General features: G+C 29.1%; 1 protein-coding gene across 3 annotated transcripts in view; it reads left to right on the plus strand.

Moving 5' to 3' along the window:
* Dhc16F (Dynein heavy chain at 16F) overlaps window positions 1-21,596 on the plus strand; it is a 383,439-nt gene that overhangs the window by 81,746 nt on the left and 280,097 nt on the right. For 2 of the 3 annotated variants that reach the window (XM_067269011.1, XM_067269009.1), the window contains exons 4-8: window positions 2,181-2,316; window positions 4,152-4,296; window positions 7,904-8,026; window positions 17,592-17,726; window positions 20,672-20,801. In XM_067269011.1, coding sequence (XP_067125112.1) covers window positions 2,181-2,316; window positions 4,152-4,296; window positions 7,904-8,026; window positions 17,592-17,726; window positions 20,672-20,801 — 669 coding nt within the window. The remainder of the gene's footprint in view (window positions 1-2,180; window positions 2,317-4,151; window positions 4,297-7,903; window positions 8,027-17,591; window positions 17,727-20,671; window positions 20,802-21,596) is intronic. The other variant, XM_067269010.1, reaches the window with a different exon arrangement.

The following is a 21,596-nucleotide window of genomic DNA, read 5'->3' on the forward strand; positions in this document are numbered from 1 at the left end:
CTAAGTTGTTAATCATGTTGGTTTATAGTCTTGACTGACTCTTCTCAAACTGCACGTACAAAAATAACTACACTTTACCAACCTTTAACATGCAGTCTATTTTATTAATGTAGTCTAACATTTTTGGTCAATTAATTGACCTTTATCAGGATCAAACAATTTTTTAATTTATGACGAACGAAACCGATTATAGAATATTTTTAACTTTAAAAGTTTTCTCAATGCCTATTGCACAAGTTAGAAGATAGATAAATAGAATTTACAGGCTGATAACGTACAACTATATGCATACACTAACTATACACATAAAAATAAAAGTAAAAATAAAAATTAATAATAATAAATAAATAGATAAATAACTAGATAAATAAACAAGTGATGATATAACGGGCACAGACTAATGCCTATCTTTTATCTGTTCTTGCTTTTTTCTTTCGCTGATATGTTCATAATGCACCCACTCTCCATGCTGTGGAGACTTTATATGATTTTCTGAAGTTTATAGCCTGTCTTGCTAGACTGCTGTTGTGAATATTCCAGGCTTCTGCATATTTAATATGTCTCCTATCCTGAACCTTATGTATTATTTCTGCTCTTTCCCATTTCAGTGAAATCTCTGTTGGGTCTACTATAACATATTTCACCAAAACAGTGACTGGTTGCTCATTCTGTATGTTTCTTTTATAGTCTTTTATTCTTTCCTTTAATAATCTTTAAAAAGTTAAAAACATTCTATAATGGGTTTTGTTTGTCATAAATTGAAAAATTGTTCAATCCTGATGAAAGTCAATTAAGTGACCAATAATGTTAGATTACTTTAATAAAATAGACTGCATGTTAAAGGTTAGTCTTGACTGATTGTTAACCATAAATGGGAAACTGAATGGCAAGCATAATAATGAATAACACATACTATAATGGCAGATTTGGAGATATTGATTTTAAAATTTAATTTTTCTAGTCTATTGGCTAACATAATTGTCTTTTTGTAAAATTATTGGATCATTATTGATGAGTTTGATATTGTCATTATATAGTAAGATTTTTGAATTGAGTGGGTTTAATGAACTATTTATATTTGTTGTAAAGAATAGATTACTGAGAACTGACACTTGCTGAACAGGGTTAGAGGGAAAAATTCTGAAAATTGTAATCACCTAAGGCAGTGGTTCCAATTAGCTGAAAGCTATGAAACCCCTTTTGTTTTAAAGATAAGCCAGGGCACCATAATTTTTGGAAGGTTTGATATCTATATAGTATCTATAGTTGAGAGATAAGTATCAATATTCAAAACAAACAAGTATAATTTGTTTGTTTTGAATATTTTGTTTTAATATTTAACCTTTATAACTTCCTCTAATAACTCTTATTTATAACAAATTAAAAAAATAAGACATGATTACATGTCTAGCAGCTGTTCAATCAAAATATCATGGGAGAAATCATGCCTCTTTTTGTTTTGTACAATTCCTTTCACATCTGGTTCAATATTTCCCAATTTTAATCTTAAATCAACATCAAGACAGTTTCTATGCTTGTTCACAAAGATATATGGAACAAACTGGAACTAGATATTTCAAAGCTTTTTCACCTAATTTCTTATAATTAGAAAATACCTTCACCCAGAATTGATCAAGTGTGCATTCTTTTAAAAATATTTTTGACACACCATCACAGATCATGTCAGCAAGCTCATCTTACTCCTCCTCAGAATGAGTTGTTAATTGTACTTCATTATATTCAAAAATATTTCTTATCCCTGAGTTTTCAGGATTTTATGCTGGGAAATAATCTCTGAAACTAGTTGCTAAATTTTGCAAATGCTCAGTTATGACTTCTTTAACTTATGATGACAAACCTTTGCTAGTGGACTTCAGAAATGACTCCCATATTGGCCATTTTCAGCTCAGCTTGCTCATAACCTTAATTTTGTAACCACTGCTTCAATCTTATGTACAACATAAAAAATAGTTTCTATAATATATTGTATGAATGAATTAATTGTTTCTAGGAACAAATTATGATTTTATTAATATTACATTTTGTTTAGTAAGAATTACATAGCTTTCACTGATAGATGACAATTATATGCATGATAATTTGCATGTTAATTTTTATTTGAAACTATAAAATAATAATTTAATAATTACAATATTAATACATAATTTAATTATTTTTAGGTGCAGTTGATTATTATGGCATTACTGATCCTTTAGAATGGATTAGGATATGCAAAGAAAATCCATCCATTGAGTTTTTATATCTTGTTCCAGTTATGTCAAAAGATGATATGAATTATAATCCATATTATTTAAAGTAAGTAAAATAAAATATATAACAACTACACTAATAGAGCAAAAGAAGTAAGCTTTTGTGAATATTTTTGCATAACATAGCTTGGAAGTCATCTGAATTTTCATATTCAAAAATTTTATTATATACTGAAATCAAATATTAAAAAAAATAAATTTGATTTATCTGGTTCATGTAAATATTTTCTTGACTTCATTTGCTTAATATTTATGTACCCAAAAATATTACTCAATCAATTATAAAATAGCTAATATTTAATTATTTATAATTTGTTGATTCATAACATTTATTTAAATCAATATAATGAGAAATTGAATAAATGTTTTAACAACTCACAGACACTTTCTGTACTTATTCCAGCAAGTATATTTATTGGAAAAAATAAAATGTTTTTGGTCACTCTCAAAGATCTTCATCAGGTTATTATACATTCCATAAATTAAATGCCTGATGAGAGGCTAAAAGCATTAGTTTTTCTAATAAATGTACCTGCTGGAATAAGTACAGATGTCTGTAAGTTTTTATATTATTTTCCAGCTTTTTGTGGGTTTTTTGAATAAATTTTGTTTTAAAGTTTTAAATGTTCAATAATTAATATAGAAAATTATAGTTAATAGAATATTAAGGTTATTTTATTAATTATAAATAAAATAAAATATTATATTTAATATTATAAATTTTTGATTAAAATCTGGTTCATACTTTATGAGAATGAAAAAAGACACTAAATTAATGTAGTATACAACACTATTGTAAGCTGAGGAAAAAATTTTAAAATTTTTCTGACATAGATAAAAACTTTCTTTAGATTTTTATTAACAGTATCTTTTACTAATAACAGACAAAAATACCATTTTGGACAACAATTTTGTTTTTAATTATCTTACAGGGATTCAGAGTATGAGCATATTCTATTACTTCTTTCTTAATTCATAAACCAAAGTTTTGATACAGTATTCTGTCAATTTCAATATCAGCTCAATATTGCTCAGCTAAGAGGTCAGCAGATCATGGGAATGCATTGTTTTTGCTGTTGAGAAAGTGTAAGTGGAGATTTTTTCAAGTAGTAGATTCGATAACAATTATTGAATCAGTATGACAATATCAACGATATATTGGATTCTCACATATAAGTACTCTATTTTTAAATCTTTAGGCTTGTATTAATTAATATGTCAAAAGTAATCACAAAACATGAAGTCGTAATAATTATCTGAGATCACATGATAATTCTTTCATGTGATAGTCACATGATAGCCTAAACTGTCATATCACATGCTAGCAAGTTTACCAATAATGTGTTAAAATTTAAAAAAGAGGTGTTATTTTATAAATACTGAATGTTTTTAAATAAAACCTTCAAAAGGGCAAATGCGAGGTTGTCAGCTTTCAAATGAGCTATTAACCACATTCAGACTCCTACATTGTTTCATAGCTTGTAGCTTGGTGTTGCTCTTGTAAATCAAAGTGACAAAATGCTGATCACCTAAGTCAAAAACAATCCAATAAATTCATTCAAAATTTAAGATGTCTGCAATAGTTATTGTGGACATTAAATATTTTAAATTTCATTTAAATCAGTGTATTAATCTTGGAGTATTAAGGGTGAAAGTTAGCACTTTAATATTAAATGTGACAGAGCTTTCCTTTAGCATGCTATTGTACTCTATAATAAAATAATCCAAGTATGAGTTCATTTTTCATTGTAAAATTGTATATTTTTTTAATATAATTATGTTGAATTAACTACTATTTTAATTTTCTCAGTTTTATTTTATTTGTATTACATGTATTTAAAATTAAAATGATTTTTAAATTATTATAAAAATAATTTTCAGAATCGGAAGTTTTCAAGATGTTGACCGAAAAGATTATCTTACCATTAGTTCTCATGGTGTTACCCGAGTAGCAGGAAAAGAATCAGAATTTTTGTCTTTACAAGAGTGGCTAAGAGAATATAGTTTATACCATAGATTGAGAAAGGTAAGTATCATTAATAAAGGTATATATTTTGATTTAATATTAAGTTAATAGTTTTTATATAAATATATACTTTACTTAAAATATAAAACAACTTTTTAAAAATGTTTATATTAATAGTTGATTTTGTAAATTTTATATTTTCATTCTCAAACATATCAATTTCACTTTTAACTGAATATAAATGTAATTTCAATTAAATTGAAGTTATAGTTGTAGATGATATTCAGTTAGATATACGACTCTCATTATTTTCAATGTAAATATTTTTATATTTTTACATAAGCAGAGTGTTAAAATAAAAAACTTGAAACATGAAAATATTGTACATTTTTGCAGAAGAAGGATGTGTTATGTGTAGAATAATTTTGCTATTTTCTATGATGAATAGATACTGTGAAACTTTTTGGAAAGTAGTAATGTAATGGGCATACAGTCAAACTTTGAAATAGTGCTTTTTTTTAAATAGCACTGTCTTGAAAAGTGCCAATGAATGCTCTTGAACAGATCTTATTCATACAGAAGTTGTCCATTAATTGCATATATAGTTGAAGAGAGTTATGAAAAGTACATCATTGTACACAATGGGGAGGGAGGGGATTAGTGCATTGTTTACTTGAACTCTTTTTAATGGTATTAGTACAATTGAAACTTGTTCTTATAAGATTTCTTATTAGTCATGTGAATAAACTGTCAGAAAATATTTCAGAACTTTTCTAAGTCATTTTTTTAATGTCTGGGATCAATGAACTGTTGTACACATAAGTAAAGAGAAGGGGTTTGTAAAAAGTACATCATTGTACAAACAAGAAGGAAGAGTGTCAAAAGTGGCTCAAAAACTGTACATGTAATTAATAGATGCTCCAAATATTAAATAAAGAATCCTTTAGTATCTGTGAATTATTAAATGTATGACTTTGCATCACAAATGACATTGAAAATTATGTCATTTTCAAATGTTTAACTTTAAACTTGTGTGTAAACCTTATTACTATATATAATTTTTCCTATCTGAGGTACTTGATTTAGTGCTGATTTCAAAGATGAACAAATGGTGCCATTAATTGAGTTTTAACTGTGTTTTATTCTAAAGAAAACAGTGATATATATATTCATCAAACAATTATGCTGAAATTTCAAAATTTGCATGACATTTTTAAGATTTTATGGTTGTGTTTATAAATTTATTATTTTGTTGGAAATATTTTCACATATACAGTTTTTTAATTTCAAACATTTATCAATTATACAATAGTAAAAAATTTCAAATACAATGATATTAAAATAGAAAATAACAATTAATTTTAATTTTTAATTTTTTTTACTAGTTAATTTTAAATTATTTTATGATATAAATTATGATATATTAAATTTGCTAAAATTGGTTTTAAGAATTCTGAAAACTGTAGAATTAAATTTGTTAATAAATAATATGATCTGAAAATATGTTAATGAAAAAATCAATTATTTTTATAATAAGTCAAACAATTTCCAAATTTTTGGTCTACTGCTATTATTAATGACTAAATATTATGTGATTTGGTACTACAGGTAGGTATTAGGTGTTATCTCTTATTAAATTTAATAATTATAATTAAATTAATATATATTAAATAATTTAGAATATTCTGGAAGAAAAGAATCTGCCCAGAGCTGGACTAGGATCCACAACTCTGGCTTACTGTGCAGATGTGCTGCTAGTTATGCTACCCAAATCTCTGTCTGATCCTCTTCCAGACATATTTTAATTTGGATATAACCATCCTCAGTATTTTTTTCCAGAATATTTTAAGTTATTTAATATATATTAATTTAATTATAATCATTAAATTTAATAAGATGTGAGATTATATAAAGTACGAATGAGTCAACATGGAGAATTTTAGTGATTTCTTCGATGGGACAAATTAATAACAAGCATGTTTGATAGAGCAGACGCTTAGAAGGGGGGATCCATTTATCTCAGTAGGGACTAGACAAAGACAACTATCCAAATTAACAAGATAACCCCTTTAATTTTCCTTGGAACATACAATACATCCAGGAAAACACACAGGAACGTACAGAGCCCGACAATCCAATCTACTGAATAGCTTTAACACACAATTCTCTTGATAATAATATGCTACAGAATTCCCGTAACGTGCAGACATAAAATGTACCAACAATGAGTTTAAAGTGTACCTCTTCTTTTACTTCTTATCAGACAGGAAACAGTTCGAAAACGAAATTTTCCTGCTGACCTGGTTGCACAGTCTTTACTTTCCGGCTTCCTGACTCTTTTTTTTCACACTTTCACATACCACACTTCCCTACTCCTTCTTTGTCCTCTCTCTATTTCTGTTCTAACTTCTCCCCGAGACACACCTTCCAATAAATCTCCCACCCTGGGTTACACACCCAGATTTACACAACTCCTTTCCACCGAGTCAGACCCACAACATTGTGAAGGGGGGCAGGAAAAGACGTAAGGCACATATGACCCCACCAAAAAAAAAAAGAATATGTAAATATTAGTGTTTTACAGCTGTGGTGGAGTTGCCTGAAGTCAGGGACCGGCCTGTTTCTGAGATCATAATGGGGATTTACTCTATTCCAAGGATAGGCTGCGTCGCTCTCCTTGCTCTTCTCCTCTGTAATACAATCAGTTTGGCAAGGGATACACCCCTGGGGTACCTGTGACCTTTTAAAGAACGGGATGTCAGCTTCCTCGGGCTCCTCTTCCTCTACAATAACCAGGATAGGGCGGTTCGGCACCCTGGCTTTAACGTCCTTTCCATTCAAGAAATAGGGCTTTGTTCTATCAATGTGCACGATAGCCCTGGAGAGGATCTCACGATTTTCAATTTCCACATTTACAGGCCTCATGACTTTAGATATCCTGAAAGGACCAGAGTAGTTGGGCGCAAATTTTTTTTTTCCTTCTTTCTTACGACAGACTTCAGCCACACCCTCTGGCCCACCACAAACGTGTTTTCCTATTACGGTTTCAGTATGCTTTACTCTTCTTATTTCTCAACTGACTCAGGTACAAAGCCGTTTCCTGGCTTTGTACCTGACTGAGGTATAATTACATACACTTTCATCATGGTGCTGTGAGATCGACAACACCTCATCCAAGGCACCTCATTTAACCTTGATTTGTCGAAACTCTTAATCAGATTTTTCTTAATTTCCTCGAATGAATGTGGGAAACATGTTTGTAAATTAAAGAACATAGCCAAGGGCCCCGCTCTTAGCTTCCCCGGTAACACAGCTACCTTAACTTGCTCCGTCCATTGGGCCAAGTTGGCTACATTATCCACAATTTGAAAGAACTGATAAATGTCGACTGTGTCATTAGGTAGGTTTGAAAAAGTCGGTATCATTCTCAGAAAACTGGTCACCATAGGCAATGATAGATTGATTTTCCAGCAGGCTTGCGATGGGTTTGAGGAGTGAAAGTAGATCCCACAAAGAGATGGTGCCTAATGCCTACCTCTAGTACCAAATTATGTAATATGTAATCATTAATATAAAGTAAAATAGTCCAAAAAATATGGCACTTGTTTGGCTTATTACAAAAATATCAGTTGTCTGTTATTTTAAAAACGTGTTTTATTTATTTTAGTTGGAAACATTTACAAAATTTGGATTACAGAAAATTTTTAATGCTTGGGAGAAAAAAGTACATACTCGTAAGATGAATTCAAATTGTGCATATTTAAAAAGAAATTTATTTATATTAGATCCTGTAAGTAAAATTCTTTTACTTTTCAATTTAATTATAACAGTAATTTACTGTATAGAACATTTTTATTATATAGAACATTTCAAAATACAAAGGCTACTTTTTAAATAAGGTCCTTCCCGTAACATGCAGACATAAAATGTACCAACAATGAGTTTAAAGTGTACCTCTTCTTTTACTTCTTATCAGACAGGAAACAGTTCAAAAATGAAATCTTCCTGCTGACCTGGTTGCACAGTCTTTACTTTCCGGCTTCCTGACTCTTATTTTTTTCACACTTTTAATAAGAAGAAAAATACTGTAAATATTATTAAAATATATTTTTTTCCATATTCTACATACTTTTATCTACTTTTCTACATAATTTCCATTTTGTTTAAACATTTGTCATACCGCTCAACAATTTTTTGAATTCCGACTTCAAAGAAATCTGCCGCCTGTCAAGAAGCCCAATCCATGAGCATGACTGCAGTTTTCACTTCTTCTTCGTTGTTGAAATGTTGACCACCAAGGAACTCCTTTAACTATCGAAACAAGTGAAAATCACTGGGTGCAAGGTCTGGACTGTGTGGATGATCGTATTGAGTCAAAACGATAAAGCACTGTTTAATCTTTTTGTTTTGTGATCGTCAGAAAGCAGTCTTGGAACGCACCAAGAAAACAATTTTCGATAATTCAGTTTCTCCGAAACAATGGTATACAAAACTGATCTTGAAATCTGTGGAAATTCAATTGATAACATTGAAATCGTGAATCGTCGGTCCTCTCGAATTTTGTTATCCACGTCACGAATCAAATCTTCAGAAATCAGAGGTCAGCGGCCAGGGCGTGGCTCATCATGCACATTAACTCGCCCATCCTTGAACATTCTTACCCATTTTCAAACTTTACTGTTACTCATAGCATTATCACCGTAAACTTCACAAATCTGACGGTGAATTTCCGCTGCTGCCAAGTTTCTTGCATTCAAGAATCAAATAACAGATCGTATCTCACAGTCGGCGGGAGACTCAATTTTCTTAAACATTTTAAACTTCTACAGCTCAGCATACATACGACGATATGGCTGCAAATGGCATCAAAACGTGCGCCAAGCTTGCTCGGAGCAGAAGCGTATGCATACTGCCGTGATTGCGCATTATTCTCACTTTCACTCACAAACGGACCTTATTTAAAAAATAGCTTTCGTAATTACTTTATAATTTTGGATGTTAAGTTTTGAAATTTTATGATAGTACTTCTTGGATAATGAATTATTTCATTTTTATGGCTGTGAAGATTCAAATAAAATGATTATTCTTAATTGATATAAAATATTTTATATACATTTAATAATTCTTGAGATTTTAATTGTGTGTGTACTTCTATAATATAAACAGTTTACTTGTGTATGAACTGCTAGAAATTATCATCAAACCTTATTTACAATCACATGAATTCACAATCCAGTTTGTTTGATTTCACTCTGTTGTACTGACAATTGTTTGGATTACTGATTGAGAACATTCTTTTAAATCTATTATTCTAGAATAGTGGTTCTGAAGCTTTGAAAGCAGATCCTTATATAAATGATATATTTTGGCAGACTCCCCTAATAATTTAGGTATTAAAATGAATTATTTAGAATTATTTTTATTCTACATTTTTTTATATTATTATACTTTTATGTTATTTTTTTGATGGATTTCAATTGCATTAATTTGAAAAGTTTTGATGAAATTAGATAATTAATATATAAACATATATATACAGTACATCATACTTTTCCTGTTAGCAATAGAATCATGGCAGTTATGTATCTAACTTCATTGAGTGGAAAATTTTTGAATTGAAATAATGGGACTTGCAGTACAAATCAGAAGTTTGTTTATAGGTCATTAATTTGGTCATTCTGCTCTTAAACTTTCCATATCTGTTGTCAACTTTCATTCTCTAACTCCATTCTTGAGATTAAGGGAGGGCAGACATCAGACAGATGACAGTTGAAATTTATGTCTACAAATTTGTCAAAATGCAGCCCAATAAGTACCCTCCAGTAAGTGAGTGGATAAAACCACCAAACATCAGTAGTGAGTTGTGAGTTCGCACATTGCCAACAGATTGGCCATGAGGAGTTTTCTCAGTTTTCTTCACATTAATAACACATAAATAGGGCCCAGCTTTATATAAAAGTCTTATCCTCCTTGGCAAATTGTTCATGTAACTAAATAAATCAAACCAATTCTAATAATTTTTTTTAAAATGCGATATTTACGAAGGCATGTTTAACTACCAGGATACCTGGATATCCTGCTCCTCCCCAGATTTCATCTGCCCTTATTAACTCATAAGCCCATTGCCTTAAACTTCCTTTACTGATACAGCTTAAAGATGTTCTAACATTCAGTCAAATTAATGTATGTGATAATTTTAAGGCACAATGTAGAGCTGGAAGTCTTTTTTTGTGCCGATGATTTTAAGGTTAGCAACTTTGATCATATGCGGGACCATCACAACCTATCCAACATGGATCACTTTTCAAATATTAATAGTACACCAGTATTAGTTAGTAGTAATTGACTATCCTCTCTTCTGGGAGAAGGTCAACACTGCTTTTGGTCAAATTAATTTCAACCTCCTTCTGCAACAGTGTTTTCTTTCTATTGGACCCAGTGGTATGGTGGTATTTGAATAGGAAAATTACATAATACAAGATTACCAGTGAGTACAAAATAACTTTCAAGTGGTTTTTCAGGGTGCCAAGTTTAAATATTTGTTTTTTGCAAAATTTGATTTGTTGGCAGATTACTATTTGATATTTGGCTGTGAATGGAACAGTTTGTTAAAGTTAATGAACATTAGAGTTAACATTAGAAAAAAATATGGTATCTGAAAAAATTTGATATAATATCTTTAATTCCTGTCTACCTGACCAATGAAATTGTGTCTTTTTATTCCATCCAAGTATCACAATAAACACGACAATGGTAGGCTGAATTAATCAAACTCTTTATATGGTTTTTGTTTTAATATTTGTTATATTATAGCAGTGACTCTTAACAGGGGCCGCGGCCCCCTGGGGGTTCATAAGAAGTTTGCTGGGGCCACCAAATTATGCAAAATTTCCTTCAGAATATAATAAAAAGAAAATTGATGTATAACCAAATATCGTATTGAAAAGAGAAATAAGAAAGATAAAAAAAACTAAATAGGAAAACTTTATTTATTTCTTATTTCTTTTTACATACAACTTTGTTAATACAGAAAAAATAAATGCAAATATGCTACTTACCCCGCAGTATTTACTTTTTTTATTCCAAAGTAATTCTAAGAAACTATTAATGATAGGAATTTTAAAAATAATTAAGAAAAATAGTAGGCTTTGAAAATTTAAATATTTTTGTCAAAGATATGTAAAATCTTTACGACAAGTTGTGGTGTTTTAGTTTTAGTTTAGTTTTAGCATCGACTTTGGATCGATTTATCGACATGTTTCTTTTATTTTTTTAAAAAATTAATGAGTTCATGTTTAATTGTGAAGTTTGAGTTATTTAAATAGATAATGAAATAATAAAGTTATGATTTACATTTATTATATAAAAAATAAAGCAATAATAAAAAAGTCAATTTATTATAGATAATTTAACAAATATAAATTATTATTAAAAAAAATGGGGGTCATAAAAAAATTATGAAATATTTGGTGGGCCACGAGTATAAAAAGGTTAAGAACCACTGTATTATAGTATTTGATATATACAATCACAAAGGTTATCTGACGTAAGGGTTTATCACATCAAGTGACAAATCTAGCATGTTTAAAAAATTCTTTATTCCTCTGTTGTATGCAATTTAAAGAATTTTTAAAATGTGTTAGATTGGTCACTTGATGTGATAAACTCTTACTTAAGATAACTTTTGTTTTTATATAAATCAAATACTATAGTATACTGTAATATAATAGAAGGGTTAGAAGTACAAAATAATCTAATAATTTGATGTTTGTTCTTATCTTTGTTTTGCCTGGGCAATGCAGGCTTACTTGCTAGTATTTTATAAAATTTAATAAAAATAATCAACTTTTTATTTTTCAAAAATTCATAAAATATATAATTTTATCATATTTCATTTAAAAATTAATATAGCTTTAAATAATAATTTTAAATATTTACTAAGTAATAAAATAAAAACATTTTTAGAAAACTGATGTGCGGACCTCTGACAAATATCTCATGGACCTCAGAGGTTTGTGAACCACAGTTTTGGAACCACAGTTCATTTGTTTATGTATTCAGATTTCACTTTGTAAATGACCAGCTATTAGATAGTAGAATAAAAATTTAATTTTGTACAACGCATCCAACCATTTTCTTTCACTAACTGTTAACAATATTCTTTGTTAAATTTTTAGGTTTTGTTCTAATTACACTTAATCATAAATAAATGTGCTCTTTATGAAATAAATCCACAATAAATGGAAATGAGAATAAATAAGAAATAAAATATTTTTATACAATAAAAATGAAATTAGTAACTAAATTAGTAACTAAAAACCAAATTATGTCAGAGTTGGAAAAATGTTAACATTATCAACTTAATGGGCCATCTGCAAATGTGAACAGATATAAGAGGAATGCACTCATATGTAGGCTTGACTGGCAATTTTAAATCAAGGTCAGCAGTTGGAAAATATTACAGTATTGACAAAACAGTTTAAAATATAAACAACAATGTATTTTAATTGAAAAAATATAGAAACTTGTTTTTAATATTCAGCAATTTTACTTATAACGGAAACTACTTTCTCAATAAAATTATGAAAATTTTTGTTGTTATTCATAGATTATGCTGTAGTAAATTAAACTTTCAAAATGTGATTTGCATGATTTTAAGTAAAACAGTGATGTTTGAGCTAAGTTAACTGCTGTTTTAAGTTTTAAAAATGATTTTTAAGATGAGCCAGTCTAGACATTTGTCTGATTGCTCATCTCTTCAAAAAAAAGACATTCACACCATTGTATATTTAAGAAAACCTGGCTTCAAATGAATGAATTCAGAACTTGGTTAACTTGTGATGATTATATTTGTTCAGCTCATTGCTTCATTTGCTGAACATTGTTTAGTATTATGATGAAATTAAAGCACTTACAAGGCATGCCAATTGCCAATTGCAAGAAGCATGAAAAAAAAAGTGCATTTCACTTACCTTCCTTCAGTCATCATGTCAACTGGTGAAGCCAGTTTCCAAAGGTGGCAATCCTATTCATTTATTTGAGTCATAGTCTGAGCTCAAAGATAGCTCATTAACTAAATAAAAAACATTAATGTTTAGCTTTTCTTTAACTGCACTGTTAAAGATGTCTTAGTTACTTTTATTAAGTTAATTATAAATGAATAGTTTGACTTTATCACAAATTTTACTACGAAAAATTACAACAACAAATACCAAGATCATGTGAAGGTATTTGAGGCCCCACAAGAAACTATGACCCTTATTTATGTGAGATGAGAAAATATTAAACTATGTTGCAATGAGTTAACCAAGTTGGGAAATGTGGCCATACCAAATATTTTCTTTCGTTTTATTATGTATAGGTCTCTACATTTCTGTGACAAAATTACATCATCATCATTATTATTAATTTAAAATATTAAATCTTTGATGATTTATTGACTGGGGCCTACCAGATTCAGGGCTGACTATCATATTGTCACTGGCTGTTACAGCATAGTTTTATTCAGTATTGTTATTTATATTTTGCATTTTTATTTAAACAAATTGTTAAAGATAATGTTTTCTTCTGATTTTATTTACACAGGAAAATTTTGTGTTTAAAACTTGATATTTTTAAAAAGTTCCTGTAAGAGCATAATGCTTCTGGCCCTAAGAAATCTAAATAGTGCTTTGAGAGATATGGAAATTAGTGAACTTTATATAATTTTATTTTTGTTATGGAAATAGCAATTTTATCAAATTATCTAAGAAATGTTAACCTAAATGGATCTGGAACAATTCCTTCTGATGAAATATTGATAAAAATGGATTATCCTAGAATAATATAAGATTTGATTGTTGTGAAGATGTTGCAAAAATATATTTGTGTTGTGAACATGACATTCAATATACAAGGAGTGTCCAGAAAATAAAGAGCATTTGCACATAGCACTCTGTGCAAGTAAATTACTGCCATCATTTTAATGTCAATTTGTTCTCTGATGTGTTAGCTTAACACATGTAGAGTTTTGATAATGGCAGGTTGTTTGTTACTGTTTTGTCAAAGGTTAAAATGTGTACAAAAATCAAACCTTCTGCCAAGTGCAAAGTGTTGTTCATTTTCTAAATGCGAAGAAAGTTTATTTTATAGAAATTCATAAATAAATCACTAAAGTGTATGATGATCACATTATGAACAAAGCAAGTGTGAAAAAACGGTATTTAATGTTCAATCAAGAAAGATAATGTGTGACTGCACTCTACTGCAGCCATCCAATCTTTGCTCAGAAATTTAGCTGGGACATTTTTGACCATCCACCATTTAGTTCCAACCTGGTTCACAATGATTTTTACTTCTTTCCCAAGCTGAAAGAGATTTTTGGTGGATTTGGAACATTTTGAAATGGGTGAGAGGTGAAAGAAGCTGTCAATGACTGGTTGAAAGAACTAGCAGGGGAAGTCGATGACAAAGGAATTCAAAAACTAGTGTCACACTATGACAATTAATTTAATTGAAATGGTGACTATGTAGAAAAGTAACTGGTCTTGTACTAATTACTTAATAAAACTTTTTTCTTATCATTACTGTTTTTACCTTCTTTATAGCAAATGTTCTTTACTTTCGGGAGTCCCTCGTATTTATTTTTTTGTTATTTATTTTAAAATCTTTATCTAAAATAAAAATTTAATGAATTTAGCAAGTTGAAGTATAATGAAATAATATATTTTATTTCTATTTATTTTTTTAACAAATAGAAATAAAAGTATTTTGTAGTTTTAGTAAGATAATAGTGATACTTGACTTTCAAAATTTTTATTTTTTTATAAGAAAATTATAAATTAAGAATATTTATTTTTTTAATAAAAGATATCTGTACAAATGAAGTTGATATATTAACACATGATATATTAACAATTATAATTACTCAGAAATTATTATTGATATAAACGATTTATTAAAGTTAAATATCTGAAGACAAAGTCCATTCAAATTGGGACCACCTTTTATTAACTTCGTGTTCCAGATTATACATTCTTGGCAACTGATCTTTTTTCTACTGGCCACCAAAAAGCTAAAAAGTCCTTTTAAAAATACAAAAACATATATCCAATCTACATTTTCCAGTACTCATTTCCTTGTAGATAAAAAGCCAAAACACCCCCAAGAAGGTATGGATGGAAACCAGAAGATGTCCGTATGTCACCAGTTCCTTTTTTAGAAAATTATTATATTTAATTGGATATATTTTTTGTGTTTTTGAAAGGACTTTTTAGCTTTTTGGTGGCCAGTAGCCTAAAAAGAAAGGTCAATCGCCAAGAATGTATAGTCTGGAACACAAAGTTAATAAAGGTGGTTCCTATTTGGATGGACTTTCTCTTTAGATATTTAACTACTAGCAGATAAGCCTGGCGTTGCTCAGGCAAAAAGTAACGATAGCGAAGATTAAGATTATTAGATTACAGCCAATCTTACCCGTTTTCACTGAATGCAAGAATTAGGTCACCCTGTTCCCAGACTAATTAGAGAATTTTTAGATGGGTCTAAAAATATTGACTCAAAAACGCAAAAAATTGCATCTAAAATAGTACAGTAGAAGCCAAGTTCTTCGGGGTAATCTTTAAAAGTTGGCATATAATTCTCTTCTTTCACTTCCTTACTGCCAAACAAAGTCATTTGGAAACATCCATTATACTTTCTTGAATTTTTTAGAAAATTTTTTGATTTATTTTGCAGTTCTTTGCCACTTGATTCATTTATTTTGTAAGAAAGATTACTTAAAGACTCAAGTGTTTCTTTGAATTTGGGCAACATAACCTTTCCATTAGCGCAACACATACCAAGGGTCTCATTATTAAATTTTTTGACACTACAAAATTTGCATATTTTATTTATCTCTTCTACAATCACATTCTTATCACCAGCATAATCAATATTAGCTTGGTATTGAAAAACAGAATGTTCCTTGTTTTCCCACTGTAAGGTCTTTACTGCATGTTTTTTGCAGCCTCTTTAAGGTCCATTTACACACAACAGTGACGTGTCAGCACAGTGCAGCGAATTTTTGCCTGTGGGAAATCGTTGACCTAGTTTTAAACCACCCTGTCCAGACTTGTCCGTCACGAGGTAATTGTTGTATGTGTGTTATTATCAATGCTTGTTGCTGGATTATCCTGACAGGTTACATGATATTCATTAATGTTAGATGTTTCTGTCTGTTGATGTATTTGATCGGCAACCTGTTGTTTGATAAGTTCAAGTGTTGTTTGTGGAATAAGGTTGTTGTATATAATTGTTCTTTTTTGATCAACAACCCTTTGTTCGGTGACAGTGAGATGAGGATACTGTTGTGTGAATCTATTGTGTAGTTGTTGTCTGTATGCTGTCATGTTTGTTTCGAGTTTTGTGATGGTGTAGTAAGTACGGATGATAAACTCGTTCATTTCTACTGTCCATTTCTTTCGTTGGCGTGGTTTTCCAGCCTTTGTGGTCTGTGGATGCATTGCCACAGAAACACCAAGGCTGGGTTGGTTCCTCACATCTGTTGAGGGCATTGCAGTAGTTATGTTTGGGCCGGTGCTGCTTTCACCACTGGTAACCAAGGGAGACTGTGGCCTATTTTTCGAACGTGAGCCTCTGCCTAACCCACAAACGCGGACCTTGTTAACCCGGGCGACGTCCGAGCCGGTATCACACTTTGATCTGGTTATTACTATAATAAATATCTCCACAGAATGTGGGTGTGGTCACTCTTAGCTTCATTTCTTCTCCATAGACCTTACTGGCATGGGTGTCCCTACCAGGAGCTTGTGCTCCAGCCTACATGGCCCTATGGATCAGTAAAATTACTAGGCTCTCCCACCACGACCAGGTGGTGACCACGGGAGAGTTATTATTATTACTATTATTATTATTATGATCATCATCAACCTATCTCGATTATATTATAAAATAATAATAGCCATCAGATAAAAATCTACAAAATAAATGATTTATTAAAGTTATTAAATTATGACTTTATAAAATACAAACATTTATGTCAATGATTTTTATATAATGTGTGATTTTTATTTCCTATTATTATTGTGTATTTCATTTATTTTTATGTATATCTTATATTTTTTGTTAATTTTAAATGTATTTTATTGTAATATTGGATAAATTTTGTTATATGGGGTTGGAAATCTATTGTTTATTAACAGTTTCAATTAAATAAAAAAAAAATTATATTATTTTAAAAAATTTTAAAATTACTTTAATCAAATATTCAATACGATATTAGAATAGTGTATGATTTCAATTAGCTAAATGTCAATTTTGTTAACAATATTAAAATCAAACATAAATTTTGATTATATTTAATTTGTTTTTTTTAGTCTCTATGTCCGACTCTTCTATCAGCATACAGTTGCTGTTTTGACTTCAGTCAGAAACAATTATTTAATATTGATAAAAAGACAACTTATTCTCTTCAGAAATTTGAGAAATTAGCCTTAGAAAACATAGAACAAGTAAGAGATACTTTAAAATGTCTTAATTTCTTTTATATAATATAGCAAATAAATTATAGTTATTTCATTATTGTATTTTGTTTACATATAATGTTTGCAATTTTCAAATTTTATCATTTTTGTAATTTAATTTTATTTAAAATAAAATATCTTATATATCTGAAGTTTTATTATATAGTTTATCAAAAATAAACACTGCAAAAATCTAACAAACCAGCGAGAAAATTATACACAAAGCACGAATGTTTTCACTTGTATTAAATGAGCGTCGTCAGGCAACAAACTACTGAAAAGACACAAGATTGTCGAACACGTGTAGGGGAAGGGGTGTATGATGTAAGAAGAGAGGAGGAGGGTTTATATTTTGTAGAAAGACTTCCAGGCAGTGGGGTTTATCTAACACAAAGTTTATTTAACACAAATGTATATTAATGTATTACTTTATGTACTAATTTATTAATTAATCAGTTTATTGCAAATGTAAATTTCTCTTTTCAAAAGTTACATAAAAGTTTAATTAAACAAATGAATGAAAATTAATAATCAAGGAATAAAAGTGAATTATTATTCATTCATTTCATTTTTTACAAAATTATATTGGCAATACCATAATACAATGATAGCCATCTCCAAAATAATGTTAAATAGCAAGCTGTTAATAATCATTTTAATTGTCTAACCTTAACTGAATATTTAAATTGCACATGTATTAATGTAAAGTTATTAGTTTTTTAAGTGCATTTCATAAACATTTCTCATTATATTAATTTAATTAGCATCCTTAGAACTGATTTTAGATACAGTTTTTAAAAAGTTTTTATATGAAATAATTCACAGTAACTGCTGTGCTTCCTTAATTATCTGTCTTATTTTACTCATCTGTTCATAATGTCATTGTCCTTACTGTTGATATTTATATAAATTTTCTAATGATATTATATTAAATCTGTTGCTAGATAGTCATTTTACAACAAAATTTATAGTATCTATTTCAGCATGATATTAATTTTCACAATAATTTAAGCTTCATTTAAACTCATAAAATTTTAAAATGTTTGATAAGTAAATTTTAAAATTGATTCTAATCTATTTACACCAGGGGTGTCCAACCCTTTTGTTTCTCTGGGCCACATTAGAAGAAGTCATGGAGTTTTGGGCCGCAAGTGTATACAATATACTTGTGGCCCAATCCTAAAATATATATACAAGGATATTTAAAAAAATTACTTCTACAGACACTTTCAATTTTTACTTAGAAATAGATAAATTTATTTATTATAAAGGAGACAAACAAAAATTTATTTGAAAAACACAAATATTTATTTTACTTGGGTCTCTAATTAATAAAAAACGGCAAAACAGCATTTTAAAGTGCATTTTTTAACTAATATATTTTCAAGTGTATATTCAACTAATATATTTATAAAATAATATGTAGCCCAAAAAGTAGCCAATATGCCAAATGATATTTTTTTACGCCAAACTAAAAAAAGGGTAGCCTAATTTGACACAAAGTAATCTTTCAATGCTGGAAGGAATACTAAAATAAAGCTGGAGTTGAGACTCAAAGGATTTAGACCCAAATGCATGGAAAAAGAGAGAGAGGACAAAAGATGAAGTAAGGAAGGTTGGAAAATTAAGGATCAATATTTGCATAACAGAAGGTCTATTTAACCTTTCTCACTATTTTATATTTTTTGGTCTTTCTCTCCTTTCTCTGAATTTGGGTCTATTATCCTTTGAGTCACAACTCCAGCTTAATTTAGTATTCCTTCCTCATTCACACATTTCCAAGTATTTGAAAATATTTCCTTTCCACTCAAAAATAAAATATGTATAAAGGTTTATGGCTTTGTGAAACTTGTTTTTTGAGTTTCTGCCACTGAAATGAATAAATAAAAATAAAATTTAAAAATTTGTTGGTTTTGTTTACATGTTTATTGGGCTACATTAGAACTTGCCTTGGGCCACATGTGGTCTGCAGGCCACCCCTGATTTACACTTCTTGACCAAATGTCTTTTTTTAATAAATAATGATACAATCAGTATTTATACCATGAGAAGGCCTGATTTATCTGTTTTTATTACATAAAATATATTTTGTTTCTTTATTTTGTAATAAATATATATTTTTTAAAATAGTACAGACTATGAGTTTGCTGTAAATAATTACAATAATTGTATAAATTATTAGTTAAAACAAAATATTTCTAGATGCTTATTCTATGTCAATATATACATGTATAATAAATAATAATGATTAATTCATGCAAGATAGAATAATCACTGCATAATCCAACTAATAATCAAATATTATAGAAAAAGTACAGTAAAACTGGGATCTAATGGACTAATTCAGGTGAGGAGGTGTCTGTTATATAATAAAGTAGATTTTTCAAAATGCATGGGTTAAAAAATTAATCACTTTATCTGTTTTTACTTATATAGATATGTTTAAGTAATTAAAATTAAGAATGTATGAGAAGTTTAATTTTACTGAAAAATTTTCTCTATGTATTATTGCTTCTGTATTTATTGTAGTTCTGAGACTGCAATTACAATTTACTAAACAATATACAATTTAAATCACAATAAACAAACAAACATTTTTTGGAAAATACACTTTAATTGTATTTAACTAAACAAATAAATAATGTTCTTAAAAAAAACAAAATTTAAATTTGATAAAAACACAAAACATATTTTTCTATTTATTTTTCTTCAGATGATGATATATCAAGACACACCAACTATGGCATGAAGTTAAGAACAGTGACTCATGAATTTGAAAAAAATAACATGTTAATATAATTACATATAAAATATATTTTAAAATTAACAGGGCATTAATTTTCCCATATGACATACAGACCAGAAATTTTGTTTGTTAAATTCAAAGTCCATTAAATTGAGGTTTTACTGTATTAATAAATCTCTTTTTTTAGATTACTGAAAAAGCCAAAGATTTTAAAGACAATCTGACGAAAATTATTTATGAAATTTGTTGTTCTATACTTTGGCAAAACGGCTTTGTTTCTGATTTTTTTAAAAAAGAAATAAAATTGGCACTGCCAGGTATGTATTCTAAAATATTTTATACAAATTATTTAGCAATATATATGATGTTAGTTGATAAAAATTGTGAAATTAATAACGGTTTTCATTTGAATTTTTGAAATAAATTTTAACTTTGTGGCTGTACGCCATATTGTCTGCTTTTGTCTTTTTGTTATTGTTACATTTTTCCCTGTTCTTTGTTTTTTCCAACTTTGAGAAGTTTCTAATCTCCTTCATTCTTCTTTCTTGGAGGTGAGTGCCACTTCCTGGAATCACCAGCATAATAAATATGAGATTACCTGAGGGCATACAATGCTAAGGGAAGTCACTTTTGAGCTGGTGCTCAAAGAGAGAGGACAACAAAAAAAAAGCGATGTTAGTGTCTGGTACCCTAGTAGACAGGTGAAGTCATAACTTTGAGTGGGAACCTTGAAATTCTCATGTTGATGTTAGTGTGTTAGAGTCAGCATTCAATTCAACTAGTTGCAATTTTCAATTGAGCAACCAACAATTTGGATACAAGTAAAATCTCTTAGGACCCAAGGAAAAGAAGACAGAAGTGCATATAGTGTGTAAGAAGTTTCCACGTTGCTTCTCTCAACAATAGAAAGACATTCATTCAACCTGGATACTTTTATTCTGTCCTGTTCACCATCTTTGCTACTTATTGCCCCTATCTTCAATTTTCCTTTCATAGTATACATTTGTATTAAGGATTAGTGAAAAGAAATATTTTTGTAATAAATATTCTTGATTTTTTCTACAAATTGCAATATTTTTATAATTGCCTTGCAATGATCAGGTTTAGGATGA

The sequence above is a fragment of the Centruroides vittatus genome, unplaced genomic scaffold, assembly GCF_030686945.1.
Source record: "Centruroides vittatus isolate TY-2023 unplaced genomic scaffold, ASM3068694v2 contig_345, whole genome shotgun sequence".
Classification (NCBI taxonomy): domain Eukaryota; kingdom Metazoa; phylum Arthropoda; class Arachnida; order Scorpiones; family Buthidae; genus Centruroides; species Centruroides vittatus.